A 25,472-nucleotide genomic window follows, 5' to 3' on the forward strand; every position below is an offset into this window, starting at 1 on the left:
CGTGTTCAAAACGGATGAGCCAAAACCGAGCGCCGCCCGACTCGCAGTACCTGCCAGTAGCAGGTCATGAGAAGTGGTCTGTTTTTGTTTTTGTTTTTTAAACTAGGTTTTCTAATAGTTCTAAACATTTATTTCCACTCAGATGTTTGTGGATGCTTAATAAGACACTGAACTTTGATATCATATATGCATTTTAACTATTTCAAGCCAGATTTCTAGAGGCTTTAAGAAATCTTGTCATTTGCATCCGCCTTTAAATTATTTTTCCTGCCAGAGCTTCTTCAAAGCCTTATGAATAATAAGATAAATCTCAGCGCCATGGAGATTGGATATTGGACGTTTAAGCATATAGCGCTTTGTTTAATGCAAAGCATACTGTGAAACATGTTAGACTAATGCAGACTCAGTGTACACTCATAGTGAGAAATGAGTGACTGTTTAATTGATACTATACTTTGTCCATATGTGGGCTGTTATCCCAGCAGCCTGCAATTATTGATGAATTACCATATCATCAATATTTAAGTGATCTCTCACTTGGTAACCAAAAAAAGAAAGATTATAATAGGCTGCAATTTGTAAAATATTCAGAGAAGAGAGCTCTTGGACCAGCTCTGTCTGTGGTGAGGGAGTAAACGTTCCAGAGCAGCGTCTTTTTTTTTCTCCCATTTCCAGGAGGGCAGTCGTCCCCACTGGCTCCGGATAGACAGGGGAGTCAGACGTTTTGAAGGACAATTGGCAACTTGTGAAAATTTAATCAGGGCCATGAATTAATCAATAAAAGGGGGAGGATAAATGAAGCAGGCGCATGCACCTAAATGATGGGAGGGGAGGCCCCATGGCCTGCTGCAACGCTTACTTCCTGAATAAATCATTTCCTGTGAAGGCCTGGAGTGTCCTGTGGAGCAACTGCTCCCAGACTCAAAACCTTTTCCCTCCTGAATCTCCACTGTGTGGATCTCAAGGCCATGACAGAGAGCGGGGAGCTGAGTCTGTATATTCACCTTACCAAAATAGCTTCACTTAGAATATTTATCAAACGCAGCACAGTTAATTTCTTAAGGGAGCCAATTTGGGGGAAGCTCTGCATGCCAACGTCATGCAATTAAGCCTTAAAACCCTGTGTATGTGATTGCTATGTACTGTAGCATGTTGGGACTTAATTGTTACGCTCTTAACTCACTGGGGAGCTAGCTTAATATTTTTCTCTGTCCATAGGCAATTCACTTTATACTGTATGTGTCATGAGTATAATTACAGACTATACCTCTGTTTAATACATTGGCATGGAACCACAGGAGGCTGATGGGTTTTAACAGTCGGCTGTTGGAGTAATTATGCAGTTTGAGGGACTTGATTACCAGCTTCCACCACTGAGATTGTTACAGTTTTGAGGCCAGCCACTGTAGAAAAAGTAAATATCATCACACACTGTCATGAGTGTTAATAGCAAACCTTTAGATCTTGTGTAGTGTAAGGAAGCTGCACAGCTGATCACTCAAAAACACGTCAGCTTTTCCAAGTAAACCTAACTGTTTCCTGTGTTCGAGGTTGACTGGCACCCCGACGGGATGCACACTAAGGCTCCACACAGCAACACTTACAAAAAGAATCATCCCGCAGTTCATCTGTAATATGCATTCACACAGATTTGGGTTGACTTCTCTAGCCAAGTGAATGTGAAATCGAAATGTGAGGGCACCTGGCGTGGTAATTGGTAACTCAAGCCCCAGCAAGAATAAATCTGCACAAACTAAGTCCACATCAATTTGAAATTGCATGCTTGTGGAGAGAGTGGGGAAGAAGAAAACAGACAGAAATATTGTATTTTAGCTTTCATAGATAGATAGATAAGAAAACAAAATTTAACCTTTTGTGCCATTTGGGTGGTCGACTCACAAATAGAGCACGAAAGAAGATGAAAAGAAGCAAAAATGTGGGAGAGAAAATAAGAGAGACAGGTGAATAGAGAATAAAGAGCTACCACAGGGGAGAAAGTCAAGTGTAAAAAAGAGAGAACAAGAGAGAGAGAAGCAAAGACAGAAAGACTTAAACTGGCGAAGCCAACCTCGGCTTCCCGTTGGCACTGAAGTGCGCTTGGATCAAGGTATGAGTCTAGGTAACCAGCTATAGCAGCATGGAGTCTCCTGGGCACAGTTCTCTTCTATCTCATCCTCAGCACTCAGTGGAGCACAGCAATCGCTCCTCTCCACACCCTGCCACAGATCTGCACCCGCGATTACACCCCAAATCAAATGAGTCTGGGACTGAGGGATGGAGGGAGGGGAGGGGATGGGAGAGGGTGGGGGGGGTTAGAACAGGGAGAGAGGTGGAGAGGAGACAGGGATGGTTTGGCAGATGTGCATACAGATTTATCATGCCAGCTCTGGATCTGAGTGGTCTGAGAGTGAAGCACATTGAGTGATTTAGAATTCATCTAAAGCCTGTTGGTTTAGAAAGGGCATTCATGCAGAGAAATGACTTGAGCGCTTCTGCAGAGATTTGGTATGAACAATAGTGCATATACAAAAGATATGTCCCTTGAAGCCGATGCAACAATTTTTCACAGTTTTTTATGCAAATGGCATGCTGAGATCTACATTTCAGCCACACAAAAGGGGAAACTAGGTTGATACCCTGTGAAGACAGAGAAGGAAAGACAGTTGAAAATTGTAATAGTAAATGGTAGATCACATTGGGCATTTGTGATGGCAGACAAAAAGTCTGGCGGTGGAAATGGTGACTGCAACAAGAAAAGGAGCCAGAGGTAAAATACTTAGACCATTCACCATCCGCTACTACAGATTTTTAAACAAGTGCAGCTGCACTAGTCAATGTTTTTAGAATAATTAGTCAATTTAGTATGTGTGATGGGAAAAGTGTCTTGCAGTGATGAGCCCAGAGAGAGTTGTCACCCAATTCTGCAGTTCCATTGCACTCTATGGAGCGTTTTAGAATCTTTTAGCTCATTGTTTTGGTTTCACAACTCCCAACTTTACTTTTAATTCACTCTCACTGTTCTCATAAACCCCGTTTCCAGCCGCACAAGGTAGCTGTTTTTTATCTGTTGTCTATCCAGCATCAAATGGCAAACAGACAGTTAGCACCTACCTGGTGAACACAGTGGAGCATTTGGCAGCTAAAGAGACAGAGCATAAATTCATGAGATGGCCAAAAACACGACTCCAAATGAATGTCAGTGTTACATTGCTGTTTGATCTGAGTCTCATAACCTTTGTTTTTTTATGGAACTGTAGTGTTGCTCCAATATATGCTGAATGTACAGTACTGTGTAAAGGTTTCTGGCACTAAAAGTAAAGTGAGGATGCTTTCAAAAATAATGCCATGAATAGTTTTTATATTTCAACTAAAAGAGTGCACTCAGTAGAGTGCAGATCTTTGCCAAACGGGGATTTATTCATATCGTATCTTTGCCTAACTTTAGTGGGCAGATGCTTCAGTTCAAGATGAGACCAGCCTTGTTTTTAGCCTAGCTGATTGCCAAAAATGCCTTTTGCTATGTTGTAACGCATATCGGAAAATGCCAAGGCCTTTTAAACAGCACCAGTCCTTACATACACACAGTCTTTCAAGGTACTTGGCAGGTAGGTTATCTCTGCATCTTGGAGAACTTGTTACAGTTCTTCTGTGGATTTAGGCTGTCTCAGTTGCTTCTGTCTTTACATGTAGTCCCAGACTGGCTCCATGATGTTGATGTTGAGATCAAGTCTCTTTGGGGGCCATACCATCTGCTGTAGGACTCCTTGTTCTTGTTGTTGAAGATAGATCATCTAAACAACAACAGCAGGAAGACACGCATAAATTGTATGTTAGCCTGTTTATTATTTTGGTACATACAATTTATCTTTGTATAGAGGACATGTCGTTAATTGTGTTATACTTTGCTATTTTTTCAGTTTCACTCCTGACTCATAACCACATGTGGAGTTATAACACCTTGGGGAAGACAGTACACATACAGTTGAGTAAATGTAAAATATCGAATCCTAAAGCAAAAAGTGAAGCTCCTTTATTCAATACTAAAAGTATAAGTTCTGCCATTTCTCTTTTCTTCCAGTGTCCCCTTTCTGTTTAGCCACAACATTTCATTCACATCACACCTGATATTGTTGCTTGTGATAGATGGCTCTGCAGTTATTCCCCAGAATCACCATCTACAGCATCCAGTAATAATATGAATGTGTTCTAGAAACTGATGAGAGGAATTGCTCAGTTGAATGGATAAACAATGAATGCATTGTGAGGAACTCACACAAGGGAAATCATTGCCTTTTAGGAGCAGACGGGTGAAAGCTAAAATTGTCCCAAACTACCACATCATTCATTAAGTTGGCCCTCACCGGCACTCTCATTTTGAGAAATAAGAAGGCTGGAAAGAGCCTCCAAAAAGGCAAGGAAATGTTTTTGTATTGTAGAGCCCGATGACAGAAATTTTGTAAATTACAACGTTCTCTAATACTGCAGAACACTTTATCAATTTACCACCTTAATCAAAGAGTATTAGGCAGTGAACTCATTTAGGATCCTAATGGCCTGAGGTTAGAAGCTCTTCCTGAGACTCTCAGAGCTGGCGTGGTATATTCAGTACATTCTTCCCAACCGCAGCAGGGAGAAAAGGCCGTTATCCGGGTGGTCCGTATCCTTAATGATTCCTTCACTGCTTTTCCCAAAAGTCCACTATCTGCTCCTTAGTTTTGCTGACGTTCAGGAGCAAGTTGTTTACCTAACACTAGCGGGTCAGGTCCTCTACTTCCTTCAGGTAGGCCTTTTCATCGTTATCTGTGATAAGGCCAACCACAGCTGTGTCGTCAGCAAACTTGATTATGGTGTTGGAGTCAAAAGTGGCTGCACAGTGGTGGGTGTACAGGGGAGTACAGCAGGGGGCTCAAAATGCAGCCCTGAGGTGCTCTGGTGTTAAGGATGAGAGTAGAAGAGGTGTGTCTACCTACCCTCACCACCTGGGGTCCGCCTGTCAGGAAGTCCAGGATCCATATGTATAGTGAGGTGTTTAATCCCAGGTCCTTGACCTGGGTCTCATTTGATTGACAACAAAAGGTTTGTCTGGGAGATGCGACATGTACCCTCAAAGCTAGAACTAGCCACCAGCACAACATTTAATGTAATTTACGGTAGGCTTATATTGTGTTCATTTTGTGAAATGTAATGTAATATCTTTTCAGTTTACAGCATTAAACAGGCTATTCAGAAAGGTCAAATATTTCAACCATATTACCTCTTTTACTCCTCACTCTAAAATAGTTTTTTATTAGCAAGCTAACGTTAGCTCTCAGTTGACTCAGTTAGCTATGTTACACACCATTACATCTGGCAGTTACTGAATGTAAATATTTAGTAACAACTATACGTAAGAACTAGTTTGTGTTGTATTAATTTAGTGATGGTTAAATCTCCACTTACACAAACACTTACATTTCAACTAGGCTAGGTTTGAACTTAGGAAGAGCTGATGCAAACGACTCCAGTGAAGTTGACAGCACATATTTTCAAATGTGAGCAAATTATATCTTCATCTTCGGGTAGTTGCAGTTTAATTTTCAGTAATATCTAACGGCAGTAATTTGACATATACTGTATATGAATTGGTTTGTGGTTTTGCACATGTGACAGATAGCATCGAACTCACAACAGAATGTTTTAATTAGTCAGAGTAAATAGATTTTCTTCTCAACTGTAGGCATTGCTCACTTGTTTGTAATAGTGTATTATACTTTTGCATTTTGCATGAAAGCAGAAAGTAATTATAAAGCATTATGAGCAAATGAGTCTACGGTTAGGGATTTTGACTCACTGTTTTGACATTGAACAGGCCTACCTCTAAGCAGCTGAGAGGAGTAAATACTACAATGCGAATGACTCAAAGTAGAAATGAAAGAGACAGCAGGGTGACTGGCCCATTGCACTCAAAAAAGAGACGTTCAAAACAGAGCTTTTCTCTGTTTTCCTCCAGAGAGGGAGAAAGAGGGCAGAAGGTGTGTTATTCTGTGTGAGCGAGGCAGAATGAAGAGATGGGTAGTGAGGGGAGATAAGGTTCATTAGAGAAGGTGCGCAGGAACAAAGCGTAATCTCCATTTTAACCTTACCTTTAGAGGAAGGCCACAGTTGCTGCTGTGATAAAGGACTAGTGCAGCCCTAAGCTATGCACAGAATACTGATTAATCCCCTACAATTTTTATCAGGAGATGTCAGCTAATGCTGCGATGGTGAATCGTACTCAGCTGCTGTGGCTGAGGACAATTTTTCTCTCTATCTATCCCTTTCTCTTCCCCTCACTCTTGTCCATTCTCTCAGTCCATCCGTCTCTCTCCTCATGAGGGGAGAATAGGCGCCTGGGGCCTTTGATGGCGTAAGGGGGCGTTAGTATTTTGATATCAATCTTATAAATCTGAATTTAATGACCCGATGTGCCCGGACTGCGGACATTTCTCATGGAATCCTCATATGAGGTATAAAGCTAAATAGGTTCCCTGAATTCACATTGACTCATTCAGACAGAAGATCGCTAACTTGTGCATTACAAACTACGGTGACGACAACCCCATGTATTTGTGTTATCGACGTATACTACACCTTGTCTAATGTACAGTACAGTAACACAAAAGAAGGCACCTTTTCCTGACTCACTATAAGTGAGACAGGAAAAGCAATAAGAGATTTGAAAGGTGAAAGAGGAGAAAAAAAAGACAGAAAAACCACAGAAAGGAGAGATGCTTCAGAGGAAGAGTGACTGAGCCTCAGCGGGAGTTCTTACCGTCCTTCCCTGTTTCCTTCCACCACCACCTCCTCCTCCTCTCTTCCCTCTCTCGAACTGTCTCTCTTGATGGATTGGCCCATCAGTTAGAAATAATTAGGATGAGCTGTAGTCTTGTCTTGCTGAATGCAGTATCAGCAGGGAGCAGGGTCAAGCCTTAAAAGCAGAACTCCACCCCTCCTTCACTTTATATTCCTATGGGGGGTTTTGCACATGAAATTGCATCATTCTACTTTATAACTCGGATACCTTGGTGCAGGATCATGCAAAGGCAAGCAGTTAAAGTGAAACAGCTGATTTCACCTGCTTCCTTGTGGAAAGTGTACGTGTATGGCATGTTGCAAGCGTTATTTCCACCTGCATAAGTGCCAGCCACAGCTCAAGCAAACATAACACGCACACAGTTAATGCACACAATATATCCTGACAGTGTGTTAATGACATCAACATCCTTGCCTGAGCCCGAAGGCGTCATCACATATGTGTTTTTCCCTACTCTCTTTTCCTATATTTTCATACATCATTATGTAGGGAATCACTCACTCTTCAGCTCACTCTTCAGCTCACTCTTCAGCAGATGCTCATGTCCACTAGAGGCCACTCCCCAGGTCTGCCGATAGCTGATTAAATCATTTTATACATATACCTCTCAAGTGTTTCCTGTTTATTACACTCCAACATACTGTCATGATAAATAGTTAAGTCGCATCATGAGACCGGCGTGACTCACAGATCAGGTGTTCCCATGTCGAATCAATAATATAGACAATGAATGATGGTGATGTAAAGAATCTGTACTGAGTGATTGGTATAAATAATTGGTTGATTCAGGATATTTAATTTTAAATTTAGTTGTAAATCAATGTTCGGTTTAGTTCAGAAATACCTTTTTCAAAAACTCAACTTCAATAGACAGAGAAAATCTACCACAGATTTCTATAACATGAAGGATGTGAGAAGTGGGGATTTTTTTTCTCTCTCTTTTATTGTTTTCAGCTTTTCATCTGAAATAAATTTTTACAGCTGCTGTTGCAGTCAGGCACTTCCCAGAAGGGTTTAAAGGAGGAGGTTTGCATTGATATATCTGGCTACACTGGTTCCAAGTAAATCTAGAGTATTTTTACATCTTGGTCTCAGTAATAGTTAAGTTTTATCAAAGCTTTTTTAAATCTAGTTCAGACGACACTTTAAAGCTGCTCTAATCAATATTTTATATTAACAATAGATCAGGAGTCCCCACAGCTCTACAGAGCGTTTGAAGGTCTTTCAGCTAATTTGGTTTTAAGGCCTGCAAATTTACTGTCTTGGTTCAGTCTCACATCAGTGTAGTTTCCAGAAGCAGCAGGCTGTGATCAACAGTACAGGACCTGATCAGCACCAAATGGTTGACAAAGTTAAATGAACTGAACTTACATTTGACAGGTGGCCCGGATGGACATCAAAATAAATGCTAATATTGCTCTGTGTCTGCTGGATGTATAAACAGGCAACTGATAGTGTAACTGCTAAAACATTCGCTATAACAACCTTAAAAGTGATAATATGTCAGTGTTATGTTTACAGCTTATTGTCTGCCCCCAATTGGCCAAAAAAATCAATGAACGCATATTTAAAGCTTCATTCATGACACACTTCTTTTGTAAGAGATGATTATCTTGACCTGTGGAGACAGAGTTATCCATAGGAGAGATTGCATTATAAGGCCGTAAATTCAATGTGATTTTTCACTTCACTGCATTTTCAATCTGTGACACAGAACTAAATTAATCAAATTGTCTCTGTCTGTGCCAAAACTGGGGATGCCAAATAGCCTTGCCCATTCCTAATGACACCTACCTCCTCTGTATGGGTTGTTATTACCATCCTAGGACACTTCAACCTGCCTACTGTATCTGCAGCCTCCCTCTCTGTCCTTTACGCTGATGAGCCCAGGGCCCCAGTGGGCCATCTCACCCCTCCAGATAATGGATTTTTTTTGTCAGGACAGAGTCTGACCTTCTGCTAATACAAGTGAACAATGCCATAATATCAGAGTCTTCATCATCATCATGATTGCCATCTCCCTCTGTCTCTATTTCGTTTTATTTGGAATGCAAGACCAAAACAAAATGGTAAAAATGTTTGTGATTGTTTTTTGATTTTTTTCACTCCCGCGCTTTCCCTTGTTCTTTGTTCGAGCAATTTATTCTCTTAGATGAAAAGTTCATACTATCTTTCCTCAAGTTTCTCTGACAGACATTGAACCTGCCTCATCCACCTGACGAAACTTTGCAGAAACTCAGACAGACAGTCTGAGACAGTAGTTCACAATTCATTATTCAAAAACGACCTTTCTTCATCCTCTTCTTTAAAAGTGGCACGTTCGTGAATTTTGTCAGATAGACAGATTGGTTGGCATCTTCAAAAATGCAAGGTGGTAGAGGTGCCACAGACAATCAGACGCTGGCACTTTTCTCTTCTCCATTATTGAGATGAATAAAACCCTGAGAGTGAAGGAGAAGTGCGGCACAGCATGGGGGGCTACAGCGTGTGAATAGTTGGGTTTGTGTCTTTTGAGCCTTTATGACCAAAACGCAGAGGAATGAGAGAGGAAGGCACATAAAACAATAAATGTGTGAGGATTGGTGCGTATGTTTGCGTGAGTAACTGTGCGTGTGCCAGTGCTTGAGTGTTTGCTTAGCCTTTCATGTTCATTACATGGTGCCTTGTCCATGTCAGGCTTCACCTACTGATCAAACTCAGAGTTGGAGTGGCTCAGCTGGCTGGAGAGGACACACACACACAAAAAAGACTGGTCACCTCTTTCATGGCCATTGTGCTTTAATGTCCCGTGGTTTTGCACCAGGTGCATACCCTCAGCATGCACAGGATTTAACACACAGCACTTCATCCCTCAAATGCCCTTGCTCTCCCAGTTTGTCTCATCTTCCTCCAAAGTGCATTCAAGCACACGCATGCACGCTCAGAAAAAAAAGGAAAAAGTGGCATTCCAGGGTTTGAGCTGCTCATGGAGTATAATTTTATTTGCAAACACAATAATGGGTTCATGACTCTCATGACACTATCTGTCACATGTTCGCCCATCTTTCTAATTATGTATTGGGATTCTGCCTCAGGAAAAACCTTTAGGAGGTGTATAAGAAACATGTTCTGTTATCAAGAAGTCGTCTTCTCTCCCTAGCTGTGATGTATTTTACATGGCAGCCACAGTGAAACCTGCTTCATCCTGGTGATGGAACCGAAAGGAGGGAAATGGAATTCCATCTACTGAACGCAAACCCATTATCAATTACACAAAAACCCCTCAGCGTGTGTGTATGCCTGTGCGTGTATGTGTTCTTGTAAAGGAAAGGGGTTGCTCGAAAATGCAATTCAATCATGGACAAAATATGTGGAAAAAGTTGCTGCATCCCAACTTTGAAATCACATTCTGCTTAGTGTAAGTAGAGCAAAATTGCTTGGTGTTTTTCCTGATAAGGCAAGGTAAGCTGTTCTTTTTTTATAACTGAGAAAAACATTTAGCTCAATTGTTATTTGTAGGTTTGAATGTTTTATGAGTGCAACAGTCTGTTAGTGCCAGGCCATGCTGAGTATCCTGGCATGGATTTAATGGAGGCTGAAACAGGCAGTGAATCACTTTGGTACACAAATTGCAAATACGTTAAAGGAAGTTTGTAAGATATTCAGCCACAAAACAATGCAGTTTTTAAAAAAAATTAAAATCAGCATACCATATGTTAAAATAATGAACAAATCAAAAATATCAAAATCAGTAACAAATGTGCCCAAATTCCCTTTATTCTGTTTACTCCGTTATGCTGCGCAATTTTCACATCCAAATCAAGTTAGGCTGAGAAAAAGCTCATAATCAAAACCGTGCAGTCTTGACATATGCCTTTCACTGTCACTTAGTTCTGCCTCTGACTCAAAACTCTTCCTGTATTCAGTATTCCCTTCACTATCACCATCTATCGACCATCTACCTCCTGAGGTTTTCCACCGAGAATTGCATGAGCTTACAGCATGTAACACTGGGGGACATGTGTGAACGTCATCCCAAGGTTGGTAAACACAAATCAAAGCTCCATTTGGTGATGGATCCTTGGGATAAGGGCGGGGAGACTGGATGATGAGTGTCTGGGTGAGATCAGCCTTGATCTCAGCCTATTTGGCCAGAAGGGATCACTGGACATAGGGGTGACTCAATATCACTGTAGGGGTTGACATCATGTCACGTTCGGTTGTGTTTTTATGTATTTATGAATGTGTGATCATGTGTGAACGGGATATGGACAGTGTATCTTCACTTTCATCCTCATTTCATCATCAACTGGATATGTTTCATAAAAAATTGTTTAATACTTGCCTGCACAACCCTGTTTCCTAAAGATTACCTATATAAACTCATTTGTTTAGCCACTAATGTTTTGTTGGGAAAAGCAGTTGCTGCCTTTTTTGAGGGGAGGGAATTTTATGCCTTTATTATAGCAACAGTAGAGAGATGATAGGAAATGAGGGGAAAAAGAGAGAGATGGGGAACAACATGCAACAAAGGTCCAATGCTGGAGCTGAACCATGAACATTGCAGTTATGTGACATGAGTGTCAACCAGTAGCCTACCACAGGCATACCACAGTTGCTACCTTGCTGGCAGCATTTTGCCACATCAGCATGCTAACATGCTCACGATGACAATGTTAATATAATGATGGTTAGCAGTTATAATGTTTATTGTTCGCCATGTTAGTTTAGTGTATCAGCATGCTAACACTGGCTAATTAGCACTAAGTACAGCTGAGGTTGATGGGAATGTCTTCAGTGTTGCAGATATGCCGCCATAAAACATAATATTGAACAAATTTTGACCTGATAATGGCACTTGAGGATAGGTGAAGGAGCCACCAAAGTTATCACAATTCACCTTCAGTGGGACATGAATGTTTATACCAAATTTCATGGAAATTCATGTAGTAGTTGTTGAGACATTTCACTCAAAACCACAAATGTCGACCTCATGGTGGTGCTAGAGGAAATGTTAGAGGATCACCAAAGTCATTAGAATTCAACCTCTGGGGACCATGAATGTCTACAAAATGTCATGGCAATCCATCCAGTAGTTGTTGAGATATTTCATTCTGGATCAGAGTAATGAACAAATTGACGACATAACCAACCAACAGTCCAACATTGCCATCCCTAGAGCCATGCCAAATTTTCAGAGCAACCTCCCACTGCTGCAGTAATAACATAATAATAATAATAATCTGTATTTTTAACTGTATTTTTAAGGCATAAGAACAAGGAAATGATGAGCTGTGGCAATGCAGTGTTTTTAATGTATAATTCGTACAGAGGATGCAGTCATGGATCTCATTGTTTAAATGCAAACAGACAGCGTGAGAGTAATGTGAGGAGACAAGAGTTTGGGGAGCATGTGGCTCAGAAGTCTGTCCCTTTAAGCCCTGCGAGATATCAAACTGGGACCAGTTCCAATTGAAACTTCAAATCCATCTTTTCTCTTTGGTTTCTAATTAGCGGTTAACAGATGATGCGTCCCAGAGACAGAAGGGAGAGAGCACGTAGTGGTGTACAGCAAAGCCTCCGGTGACTGATACCAACCCTTATGCCACCCAGTTTTCGTGATTTTGAGGTTTTTCAGGTGAGCGATTTCCCTTTTCCTTGGCACGCCTCAGATCGAGGTTGGGCTGATCTCAAATAAACTCTTAATAAGCCCCATTTCACGGCATGCAGCCAAGAGATTAGATCTGACAGGGCAGGCGTGGGCTAGTACTGAGACTACAGATCTGCAGGCTAAGCTCTGGATTGGAAATGTTCCAAAGCCTGGTGCAGCTTGTTGGATGGAGAGAAATGATTGTGAGAAATTCCACATTCCCTACTGACCAACCCACCTGCTACACCACACCTTAATCCAACCTTTACTCCCCCCCGAGAGACATGTTTATAGGTGTAAGTTTTATGGAAAAAATTAACAGTTCCAACTTTCTCGCTGCCAGATGTTGGGAGGGCTTTCAACTGCTGACCTATACCACCTTTCTTTATGACAGAGCCCCCCGGAGATGCTCTGCCTACATCGTATGAGGTGCGAGCCATTGGTTTGAGCTACAGCAGCATATGAATCATCTTCCATATGAAGCTAAAGAAATGTTCTCACAGCCCAGGGCACAAGCAGGTGAACTCAGCTTGCCATATGGCTTAGGGGGAGCTTATTAGGCTTTGAGCAGAAAACACATTATCCACAGTGGACCAAGGCCACCGAGAGATGATTTCCATTATGAAAGCCTTTAATTCCACTGGTATGAGTAGGCAGGGGTGAGGGGGGTGTTAATGTGGAAAAATGCTTGAGGAAAGGAGCTGCACACTGCAAACCACTTGGCTCGTGCTGGGGTGGATGATATCTTCAAGGCCCGTCTACTCCTTACTGGCATTGAAAGCGAAATGTGTTGTCTTCGGGTTTTTTTTCCCCTGAACACAGTTTTGAAAGTAATTACATGGTTGATAATACAAATGGCCATCTGACCTCTCTGACTTATCTTTTTCTCTTTTTCCATGTTGCTCTCTGAATCAAACTTACCCCCAGGATGTTTGTACGTTTGGTGTCATGTAAAAAAAAAAAATGCTGCAAACAAATACGAGAGAAGTTTAATGAGGAAACTCAAGGCCTGCAAATGAATAGATTTTAAAAACAAGTTTTAAAAAAGGAGTAACATTTCTGTCTTTAGTGTTGATGACTATGCTCATATTTCCTTTTGTCCTTACACTGATTTCAGTATTAAACATTATAAAAAGGCTGATTGATTTAATTTATGCTAGATCTAGCCACAGTATCAAGTAAATCTGTAGTTCAGTCAGAGACACAAAATAAGTGAATTTTTTTTTTAAAAAAGACACACAAGTCACCTTATTTGGGTGTAGTCACAAAGTACTGTATAATTATGCTTCCTTTTGTAAAATTTCTCCCAAAAAAAGCTGGAAAATGAATGGTTAACAGTGCAGAATAACTCCCACTATTTTTTCTTTTTTCACATACCTAAAATAACATCCACACTGGGAATTTTTTTACCATAAACTATATATGAACTACATCCACCCAGACAGTGAATTGTTGACTTACTGGCATAGCAGCGTTGCAAACCTTATTTTTCCCTCGCCATGCACCTGTCCTTTATTTACACTGTTATGGTATTTATTATTGTTGTGCTCTTCAACAGGATGAATCATGGCCATTTTCCCTCCTGTCAAGCCTTATTGTAAACCTCATATATTGAAAATATCAATCTTTTGTTACAATAATGTGGAGACAAACCTGCTTCACCCATATCAACGATGTGCACATACTACCCCCTTGAGGCCGCAAGTTGTAACTGTATTCAGAATACATGACAAACTCAGTGACCCTGATAGATAGATAGATAGATAGATAGATAAGTAAATAGATAGAACAAGCGTACTCTACCTTACTCATTTGAACATCCATGAATATAATGTATATGTAATGCTGGCAACCTTAGTTTAAGGTTGTTGTCATGTTTATACATTTGTAATTGATTAGGAATTCTTTTTGATCACTCTAATCTGGCACTTACACACATATTTCACTGTCAATGAGTTTTTATCATATGTGGGCTTAATTTACCTGGTTGAAGAACATTCACCTGCTTTTAATAATCAACTAACTATGAGTTCTGTTAGGATATGAGAGTTCGCCAAATTATTATTACTTCAGGAGGGAAAGATTGTCTAACTCAATACACCCTAATGTTATGGTTAAAGATCCCCTCCAGACTTGTATATACAGTTTGTATCGTCTGCTTCGGATAATAACTTGTGTCCAATATGGTCATTCCACAAAAACAAGTTCAATTATCTCGTTAAAATCCATAAATCTACTCCTTCTCTCATTAAATTCATTCCCAGAATCTCTGAATATACAAATATTTATCATTTCAAAGGTTTAACTAGTAGACACAAGATGTCTCCTACTTAACTGAAAAGCCCATTCTCATTGTACGTGCACTGGAGTCTTCAAGTTTCCACATCAGTTACATACTGGACCATGATTGGCTTCAAGACTAGTTGTGATGTCACAAATCATGCTACACGCCTTAAACTCAGAAAACAACCTTCAAGTGTCAAACTCTGCACTTACATCATTCTGCACAGTGAAGCTCAAACATCCACCTGAAGGTAAAAGAAAGAAGAAAAGAACATTTTGAGCGGAGTGGGACATTAAAATGTGACTATACTAGTATTAACTTTATGACAAATGTACAAATGTTGTCTGCCGGCAGTGCAAGATAACACACTTTTTCCCAGGGGAAATTATAACTTGTCATAGCAAGTAAAGCACAGGTGTCACTAATAACATGAACACCTGCTCTGTTCAATTAGAGCATCCCAGCAAGCCATGACAGTGATCGTTAGTGTTATTAATTACACCTGTGCTTTTCCTGTTCTGACATGTCAAAATATGAAAAAGTTCTAACTGTGATCAAGATCAAGGTCACTTGCAATAAAACAGTGCTAAACGCTTATCAATTCACACATAGCTATTCCTTAAACTGTTGAAAGGATATAATGTATATGCATTGCCTGAGCTTTAACCACAAAATGACAAAAAGGCTGTTAATAAGCATTTGACTGACAGTGTGTGTGCTTGAACTGGGTGTAACTAAGGACATAGTTCTGCAATATAACTTGAGGATTATATTGTTTTTTCGATCTCAGTGCTGAGAGGCACATTTTAGAGAGTGTGTATTACTTGTTTGTGTAACCTGCAGATGTGAAGAGCTCTCAGGAGCTGCATCAAATTAGATTCCTCGCTCGCTTGATATGTGAGCTCATTTAAGCGCTGCAGCTTTGCATTCTTAGGAAATACTTCATCACAACGCAATTCACCAGACAACAATCCTCAGTCGCCTTCTCTTCTCTCCTCAAACTTCCTGTGATGCAAGTTTCCTCCAGACACTCCAGACGCGCTCCTCATCCCCAAAATGCAAAAGCAAATATGATTCTGGCAGCATAAAAATGAAAACAAACAGAAACAGAGAAGGGGAAAAAAAAAACAAAAAGGAAAAGAGAGATAGAGAGGCCCATTTGATTTGAGTTATTTTTCTGTTTGCTACCTCACCGTTATCTCGCAAAGTACAGAATTGTAAAATGATTTCAGTTCCTCTGAGGCCGACTCATCTCCACAGTTTGTGCTGTTGTGACTGTCTTTCCTTCATGAGCGACGAAGGAGATGAAATGAGACATCGGAGATTTCCTCTAAAGAGATAATTAGCCCTCTCCTCTTCCTCATGAGCTTCTCAAGCAGCGTCACTGTTGATGCTTAGTCAAGGGTAAAAAAAACTCTTCATGACCCTGTTCCACTACTAGGTATAGTGGTGGCAAATCATCATCATCATCTCACATCTTTTCAAGGTTATTGATGAAGAGAAGCCATCAAGGTTATTTACGAGACATATTTATGCAGGTCTTTTCATGCTGGATCTCTCTCACCGTCGACGTATGAATCCGAGATTTACAGTCTGACAGCAGGGTGCACAGAGAAAGGCTGGGTGATGCAACAAAGATGAGATTGACATGTTAACTCTGAGAAAGGCAGCAGGAGGCTGCAGACTGACAGAACTCATGAGCCTCTATCAATGGTAACCTGCCTTCATGCGACTTCTCATCTAGAATAAAGCTACTTGTCTTATAGAGCCTTGTTTCTCTGCCTAAAATGAAAAAAGAAACAGCACCTATTGTTGGATTATGCAATCAGACTACTTCTGGAAACAGACTAACCTCTATAAAAAAGTTTTACTTGTGTGCAATGTTAATAGTTTCTAGCATCAAAGTGTACCTGTTGTGTTTTCTAAATGTAACATTAGTTTTTATGTCCATATAGGTAATGTAAAAAATATTGGAATTCAGTGGCTATATGTAGTCGTTGAAAATTTAATATTCAATCAGACACCCGTCAGCTATCAGTTTTGCAGAAACCTTAATTACAATGTCTAATCCACTGTATTTGCCTTGAATTATTTCACAATAGAACTTAATGTAATGAACAGGTGTTTACAATTAGAATTTATTTTTGGAAATTTGATTTGATTTTGATGGTTGTTACATTTGTAGATTACTCACAGTTATAGCAGCTTCTTTCTGTATACGGACATAGGAAAGGGCATCCTCCGCCAAAGTTAGCTGGGTGAAGATTGAGGCACTGTTGTGTGGTTTTATGGGGGTAGGGTGGACCACCACAGTTGCCAGGGAGACTACAATGGAGTCAGGCAGGAGTTTAGGTGCTAGAGGTGCTAAAGGCTGGGTCAAGAATATCTTGGAGGAGGTTGTACCTAAGGCTACCTAAGGTCTCCAAACTAGCAAAATAGAAATGGCTTCTCCCCAAAGTTTCATATAGATGTTTCAGGCGTCTGTGAGGTGTGATTTTGTTTTATTTTATGTTTTCTCAGGAGGAGCTGTATGTGTTGTTATTTTTAAGTGCCTTTTTTATTAAAGGCTATCAAAAATCTTTTTTTCTATTTCTTTCTTGCATTCAGTCTAGGTGAGGCCAACTTTACATTAGACTAGCTGTATTATTCGCACATTGGCAGGTGTAGAAGTAGTCGACAACATGTACAACTTTCACACCTGTAATACTTCTAAATATTACGGTTCACTTTGAAATATGAATACAGTGATAAATTAATGCAACATAAGTGACACCACCTTCCCAATAATAAAGAAGAAGAAGAAGGAGAACTCAGTCCAGAGGGTGGTACTAATGCAACAACCAGAAGAAGAAGAAGAAGAGTTTCTTTAAGCATTTGTAAGGAAGTAAATTATTGAGGATGAATAGAATATGTTATACAACTGTTCCAGTACTTACAGACAGGTCAAAAGATGAAAACACAAGAAGTTGATGACAAGTGTATGTTGGAGAATCACATAAGAGATGTTCTAATTGTGGATGTGTGCTAAGAGTGTTCATATTGAAGAATATATTGAATTATTGCTTTCATATTGAGCTAGACTAGAACTGTTTAAATATTATAAAACATATGAGAATTTACAGTTTTTATTTATTCCAGTACACTGGGGACTGCTGGGGGAAAAGATGGACAGATGTTTTGAATCATAAGCTTTGTTGTCTGTCAAACATACTAAGAAAATAAGGTGCATTTCTTGTATGAGAAGGTGCTATACAAATAAAGTTGTCATAAATAAAATCTTAAAATTGACTAATACTTTACAAAGGAAGGCTATTATTAAAGTTATCTACTTATTTACATGAAATACAACAGGTCTCTGTTTTCAAATCTGTTACTTCTAATCATGCTCATATCAGATGCGTATTGTTTAGAGAGAAAAAGATTTACCTTATTAATTAATGTAACGTATTTCTCTGTGCTGACAGAGTTAAGAAACGTTTTTTATTCTTTTTTTAGGATTTCTGTAGGATAGGATTTGATAAAGAATCAAGTACCAAGTCTTTGGTTAAAATGTGGACTATATGTATCCCTCTTTGCATAATTTTTGGTTGGAAATATTTAATACAAGTTCACAAATTATCTTTCTCTCTCTCTGTCAAACCGTCTGCAGTCACTGCTTTATTCTGAGTCATCCTGACACTTGTAATATCAAATCATATGAAATACTTTATGAAAGAAGCTTTTGTAACTCTTAGCTAGATGCCTGATTCTTGTCTACATATGTGTAAATCTATATGTAAACATATGTATTTACTGTTATAGTTGTCATGTAACATAATGTAATGTAATGTAAATCAAGACTTTTTTTCTTTTTATTGTTCAGTTTTATAATTACTGAAAATCTGAATTGAAACTCGATATGCTTTGTGTTGTCTGTTTATCTGTTTGAAAACCCAATAAATAAAGTTTTGAGGAAAAAAGTCTATATTTCTCTGCACTCAGGAATGACGGCAAATGATATTGACAACTGTTCTCTCCTCGTGTGTACTTTTTACTTTACTTGAGTATTTTCATTTTATGCTACTTAATATTTCCACTCCACTACGTTTCCGAGGGAAATATTGTACGTTTTACTCCACTATGTTCATTTGACAGCTTTTGTTACTTTTCTGATCAAAACTTGACATAAAATAATGATAAGCTTATAAATTACACTGCATTATTAAAAATTAAACCAGTGGTTTCCAAGCTTTTTGGCTTGTTGGCCTTTACAAACAATCTGTATGTATTTGTGTCTCTTTGTCATGTTTCAGATATCTATGAGTTGTTTGCACTTCCACCAAAGAGACATTTCCCCTCACATGGTTTCAAATAAATACCTGTTTATGGTCCAAATAGGTAAAACTCTCCAATATTTCACAAAAATGCAAAGATTTAAGAAAAGTTCTGAAAAATTCATCCAAATTTCTGTGGCAGAACTATGTTTTTCTTCTTTCCTACCCAATCTATCATCTCAAAACACCTCAGATTTATCTCATGACCCTCATAAAGCAGTTCAAACTGGCTCCACCTCGAGCAGCTGCAACAATAAAATGCTGCTTATGTATTGACACATCAGTATTAAAAATGTGCCTTTATTAAATGTATTTAACATGTCAATCAGAGCCTGATTTTCTGCAAAACGAGTACTTTTACTTAGTACTTTAAGTAAATTTAGCTGTTGATATTTCTATATGACAAGTCATTAGATAAATTAAATTTTTTTATAAATTAGTCTGCAGTTTTTAATATTCGCTGCTAATGTCAAAGTTCAGTCAGACTCTTCACCTTCTTAAGTGACACAATGTTAGTGGTCTAACTTAATTTAACAGGGTAAATGCATGGGTAAATTACATGAAGTTACACACTGGTACAGTAGGTGGCGGTATACACCTCAAACTTATTTGCGATCCGCCGATAAACTGAGAGAAGAAGAAGAAGTTCAGCTCGCCTCTCAAAATGGCGGCTGAACCAACACGGGAGTGGAGCGATGAGCAGCTCAAAAGTGATGATTTACCAAAAAAAGACATCATAAAGTTCATTCAGGACAATGCAGCCCACTCGGTACGTTTATCACTCGAGTCTCTTCGTGATTTACAGTTTGTGTTTAGCTGCAGGTTAAACTGTCAGAGCTCCATCTGAGCTGCAGGAGGCTGCATGGCATCACAGGGTTAGCTAAGTGGAGCTGTTGTGCTTTAGCATGTAGCGAGACAGTAATTACAGCAATACATCATAATGTTTTTATTTAAAAAAAAAATTTAAAAAGTTCTGCACGGTTCAAACATATATAAGCCACTGCTCACAATCTGAGACAGCTACATTTACAGTTTGACATTATGGATAGTCATGCGTCATTGATTTGAACAAACACATTCTCATCATCATCATCATCCACTAACTTTCTCCTTCTAACTGCTTTTTCTCTTTCAGTTTCTTAATGAACACAAGCTGCTGGGAAACATAAAAAATGTTGCCAAAACAGCAAAGAAAGAACAACTGATCATTGCCTACAATCAACTCTTTGAAAGCAAAGTAAGTGATGTAGGGCTGCAACTAACATCTGTCGATTAATTGATTAGTTGTTTGGTCTATAACACGTCAAAAAATGGTAAAAATGTCTATTGCTGTTTCCCAAAGCTTCAAATGTCCTGTTTTGTCCACAACCCAAATATATTCAGTTTACTGTCATAGATGACTCAGAGAATTTTGACTTTCTTTTTCCTTAAAAAAAAAGACTCAAACCAATTAATCGACTATCAAAATAGTTGGCAGTTAAATTAATAGTTGGCGTTACAGCTCTAAAGTGATGGTAATGTGACTTGATATTACACATATAGTGATGCTGCACCTGTACGATGACTGCCTGTGTGACTAAATTAATGGGGGTTTTTTTATGCTGTCGTTGTGATTCTCAGAGGTTTAAGGGCACAGAGCCAATCGAGGAAGTGACCGAGCAAGTTAAAGCTGTGAAAATTGATGAAAAGCCCAAAGAAGTCAAGACAGAAGTTGTGGACGAGGTACTGGCCCAAAATGATGAATTAACACATCTTTTTATTATTTATTAATTTCTGCTTTGCACACATGCTAACTATCAACACATTTGTGAACTGCTCCTGTTTCTTTTTGTCAGGGTCCACCAAAGTTTACAAAGTCAGTGCTGAAGAAAGGTGACAAGACAAACTTCCCAAAGAAAGGTGACACTGTGAGCTGCTGGTACACTGGTACCTTGGAGGATGGAACCGTCTTCGACACCAATATCCCCGCAGGTACTTCACCCAAAGTCATATCTATTTAAAATGTTTGCTCCTTCACAGAAGACGGCAGTTGTAGTCGGCTTTGGTTGACAGTCGATACAGCGGAGTCCAAATTTGACAAGATTTCACAGTGATAAAATATATCAAAGCATCCGTCATAACTTTTTGAACTGATCATGCAGAATAATCGGCTTCTCTGCTATCTGTCTGTTCCAAATGTGGCTAAATACAGATAAAAACAATAGCCAATATTATATTATAATATGATGCAGTTGTCCTGGTTCTATACTGCGCCTTGCCCATGGTACTGACTGGTTGCTGGATGCATGATATTTACTGGGTCTGGTTTTTTCCCCCAGAATAGATCCACAGTAACCATGGGCAGCTTTTTTTTTCAATATTTTACTCATAACAATTTAACAAGTGAAATAGCATTTTTCTTTCATGTTTATGGTCACAGATGAAACCACAATGGTGACCCTACCTTAGTTGAATATCTTGTGATGAAGATACTGTCCTCGGGTTTAAACCATCATTGTTCTTCTCCCTCTGCAGCAGCGAGAAAGAAGAAGCAAACCAAACCACTGAGCTTCAAAGTTGGCTTGGGCAGAGTCATCAGAGGTGTAAGTTAGTTATTCCTACGTTTTCTGCTCTGTGTATCCAAACTTTTGTCGGTTCTTCAATATGATACCAGTAAACCTTTGTTTTGACAGTGGGATGAGGGTCTTCTAACAATGAGCAAGGGTGAAACAGCTCGACTGGAGATTGAACCAGAGTGGGCCTACGGAAAGAAGGGTGTCCCTGAATCCAAGTATCCTTTTCTTTGGCACATTTGCGTCAGTATTTGCACGTCATAATGTGACACTAAGCTGATTTCAGTAGTGTTTTTCCATTTTTTGCATTGATCTCCCATCTTCTCCTTAACTCCAGTTCTACCAGAATCCCACCCAATGCAAAGCTGATTTTTGAGGTTGAGCTGGTGGCCGTTGATTAAACTAACAAACGTTGGCCAGCATGCACTACTTTTCAAGGATGAAGGGAAAAAAAACGAACTTGGTGGCCTTGCTGTAAAAGTCAGAATGGCACTTGGATTGTGTTGTGCCTGGTTCCAGGTTGTCTCCTTTGTCTCATTTATCATTTTACGTACAACAGGAACGATTAAGAAGAGGTCCAGTTATTAATGCTGTTTGCCCTAAACGTTATGGCATGTCAATAATGTACATATGAGACACCCTTAAACACTTTTCTCTGTACTTTGTTTTGCATGTACAATTTAAATAAATAAACCTGTTTCAGAGATCTTAGTCATTGTAAGGGTTTTCTTTCCTCTCCTCATATTATTTTCATCAACTACTTACTGAACGAGGACATTTAGATTAGCAGTTAACCACACATGAATGGCACGAGGAATAGGAGGTCATCCTATGCAATAAAATAATTTCCTGTATGACTACATCTATGATCACTGGTCTTTCCCAAATGACATTTATTACCTTTATCAACTGAGCTATGCAAGCAATGAACTGCAAAGATTTGTCACTAGTTATATGTACAACTTAAATTCACTGTTTGAAGGAGCATAATTATATACACATATATATTAGTGCAATTCTATTAGAAAGCAATTTCAATAAAAGAAAGGTAACACCTGCACACTCCAAGCAAAGAAAGTTTAATCTGGAGCTTCATCAGGTCAGAATGTTTGATCTTAACGTTACTGCCATATCTGTCCAAACTCTGATAAAGATAAATAAAACTGTCCAGCATTACCATAAACTGTCATATGAACATTTAAACTCACACCTTTCCTACAGGATCATGTACTTAAAATTAAATGCAGGTCTTTGTAAAGAAACGGCAAATAGCTACATGTTTGATTTTAGAAATGAAAAAAAACAACTTCCAATGGAATACACAACATATCTTTTGTCCAAGCCAAATCTTTATTCTGTACAGCAGTATAACATTTAACTTGGTAAAAACTAATGGCGGGTGATCATGTGTCTCCTCTCTGGCATTCAAGCACTTAGGAGTTGGCGTTGGGTCCCTTCTTCTTTCCGAAGGTGGGCACAACGTTCACGAAGCGCCTGTTGTACTGGATGCGACGCTTAGCACGGCCAGTCTTCTTCTTCTTCTTCTCCTGCTTGTCAACCTGGATGTCACAGGGAAAAGACATTTGTTAATTCTCACAGATCTTTATGTTCTATGTATTGTAACGCCATGCTCATCAAAACAGAAGAAAAAACATCTTTATACATATAAAAGTCATTCTAGCTGCTGTATATTAGTTAAATCAAGATCACTAAATTACCTAAAAATGTACCAATGTTGTTATATTATATTGGAACACGACATTCAGGAAAAAACGTGAAATCTTACCTTGGGTGTCTGTCCCCTCACTTTTCCGGCACGGGCCAGAGAGCCGTGGACCTTACCTGGTGGACAGTAGGGAGAAAAAAGAAAGAAAAACATTTATTTCCTGGACAGACTAAAGCTCCTGAAATTATTCAGATGTTAATGAACCTGCTGTTAAAAACACTTTGTTGGGGCTATAGTTTTCAGAAACATCTTTTAGTTGTCTGTGCGTTCATCTGTGATGATGATGTCTGATTAAGCGTTTGAGATTAACAGGAAGCGCAGGTCAGTCCAGAGCCACTGGGCCCTGACTCCAAAGGTTCAGTCTCCGCTGGTTTTCAGCCTTGACCTAGGAATTACTAACAAACCTCTGCTGGAGGATCTCTGGCTGCATTCAGGCTCGTAAGGGGTTAGTATGTCGATGATATGATCAGGGGTCACCCCCATACGTGCTTTAAAGGTAATCATTAAAATTTTAAAATCAATTCTAAAAACGTCCAGGCAACCAATGCAGGGACACTAAAATAGGTGTTACGTGGACTCTTATCGGATTTTATGAGTTATCGTGCTGCAGAATTTTGAACTTGAAGTTTGGACAGGATGTATTGACAGACAAGAATACAGCAAATTATAGTAGTCCAAGCAGGATGTAATGAAAGCATGAATGACAGTTTCCAGATTCTTAGCTGATAATAAAAAAGATCTAATTTTTTAGATATTCCGAAGGTCCAGAAAGCACGATTGAATCACCAACTTCACCTGTTGGTCAAAGTTTAAGTTTGTTGACAGTGCAGAATTGTTATCAAGTTTGGTGAATATACTGACCTCCGAGCAGCCTGCCAGCTACCTCCAAGGTGCAGTGCTCTGAGACACCACAGGATGCCAGAGAGGCTTCATTCTCCAGTGGGCACCCGGCAAGCAACAGCACCTGATCCTCGACCAGGAGACCCTCCAGAGTCTGGACATGAGCCTGAGGGACACCAAAAAATAAGCATTTTTCATGGTCCCCTTATAACCAGGTGACTACTTTCTGTTCAAGAAGGTCTGGTGCAATCTCAGCTACATGTTAACATTTTACCTTAATGTCTGCGACAGTCTCCTGTCCAGTCACCTCAAGGGTGTGAGTGTTCTGGGCACGCAAGAAAAGCTGCATGATGATGCTGGAAGAAAAACAAGATTGCTCAAAGTCCATTATCAATATAACTATTGCGGAAATCAGTTTATGGCTTGAGTTTTTTATGACAGCAGATACGGTATGTCTGAGATGGCAAAATCAGTTTTAACGACAAAATACACCCCGTTATTGAACTGGCACAATTAAAATGTAAGAGAACCAGCGCAAAGCAGCGTGTCGGAGTTGGACCATACTCTCGGTATCAAGCTAGCGCTATGCTAGCTCAACTAGCCACATGGGGCACGCGTACCATTAAGTCGCGTAAAAACACATGAAATGTAACATAACTGTTGAAAATGAGGTACAACTCCTGACATGTGGTAATATATGTCTTTTAATTGAATAACAGTGTATGTTAGTGTCTTAAAAAATTAGGATTTTTCACTTAATTTGCCCAGGCCTTACCTCGTTTGATGCTAGTCGTTCAACGAAGAGCATAGAAAGGGCTGTTTAAGGGACGGTACTGCGCATGTGCCAGCTTTACGTAGACCAGTTCGGAAGCGGTAGTCACGCCCATCGCACTGGGGGCTGGTAATTGTAGTTCTCATGCTAAAATATAATACGTAACACATTAATACGTCTAGTGTGTTTCTACTTGTAGGTCATTATATTTGCTTTATAACAGCACAAAGATGAATTAACCTCAGACAGACACAATCATTATATTAAGAGGCTGCGTTTAAGCAGTTTTAGGTTCATTTTGAGCATTTTAGTAGTTTCAAACTGGATTAATTCTTCCATACCTAATTTAGCAGTTAATAAATTAAGCTGGCACTACTTCACTATTCACACTAATCACTCAATACAGACAAACTACCATTTATTATTACACAAACTATTATCATTGGATCATTTGCACTTGGTACTGAATGTTGGAACATCTGGGAGACTCCATGTGCTTGGAAATACGTACTTAATTGAAGGAT

General features: G+C 39.4%; 2 protein-coding genes and 2 long non-coding RNA genes across 4 annotated transcripts; 2 read left to right on the forward strand and 2 right to left on the reverse strand.

The window, feature by feature from the left end:
• The first annotated feature begins 10,348 nt into the window (after positions 1–10,348).
• On the forward strand, positions 10,349–12,939 carry LOC122965447. The gene is made up of 3 exons (XR_006398228.1): positions 10,349–10,851; positions 12,326–12,449; positions 12,856–12,939. It is a non-coding gene; the product is annotated as an uncharacterized LOC122965447 (long non-coding RNA).
• On the reverse strand, positions 12,853–14,878 carry LOC122965448. The gene is made up of 2 exons (XR_006398229.1): positions 13,383–14,878; positions 12,853–13,273 (listed from the first exon to the last, which is right to left on the reverse strand). It is a non-coding gene; the product is annotated as an uncharacterized LOC122965448 (long non-coding RNA).
• A 4,801-nt stretch (positions 14,879–19,679) lies between these two features.
• Positions 19,680–22,321, forward strand: fkbp3 (FKBP prolyl isomerase 3). Its single transcript, XM_044329543.1, has 7 exons — positions 19,680–19,827; positions 20,194–20,295; positions 20,679–20,780; positions 20,894–21,029; positions 21,573–21,640; positions 21,731–21,828; positions 21,957–22,321. Exons 1-7 carry the CDS (start codon positions 19,723–19,725, stop codon positions 22,009–22,011), a joined length of 666 nt encoding a protein of 221 aa, XP_044185478.1. The 5' UTR covers positions 19,680–19,722; the 3' UTR covers positions 22,012–22,321.
• A 618-nt stretch (positions 22,322–22,939) lies between these two features.
• faua (FAU ubiquitin like and ribosomal protein S30 fusion a) lies at positions 22,940–25,057 on the reverse strand. The gene is made up of 5 exons (XM_044329546.1): positions 24,952–25,057; positions 24,451–24,532; positions 24,198–24,342; positions 23,397–23,452; positions 22,940–23,169 (listed from the first exon to the last, which is right to left on the reverse strand). The coding sequence occupies exons 2-5, from the start codon at positions 24,523–24,525 to the stop codon at positions 23,044–23,046; spliced, it is 402 nt and encodes a 133-aa protein (XP_044185481.1). The 5' UTR covers positions 24,526–24,532; positions 24,952–25,057; the 3' UTR covers positions 22,940–23,043.
• Between the last annotated feature and the right edge of the window lie 415 nt (positions 25,058–25,472).

The sequence above is a fragment of the Thunnus albacares genome, chromosome 16 (assembly GCF_914725855.1).
Source record: "Thunnus albacares chromosome 16, fThuAlb1.1, whole genome shotgun sequence".
Lineage (NCBI taxonomy): Eukaryota > Metazoa > Chordata > Actinopteri > Scombriformes > Scombridae > Thunnus > Thunnus albacares.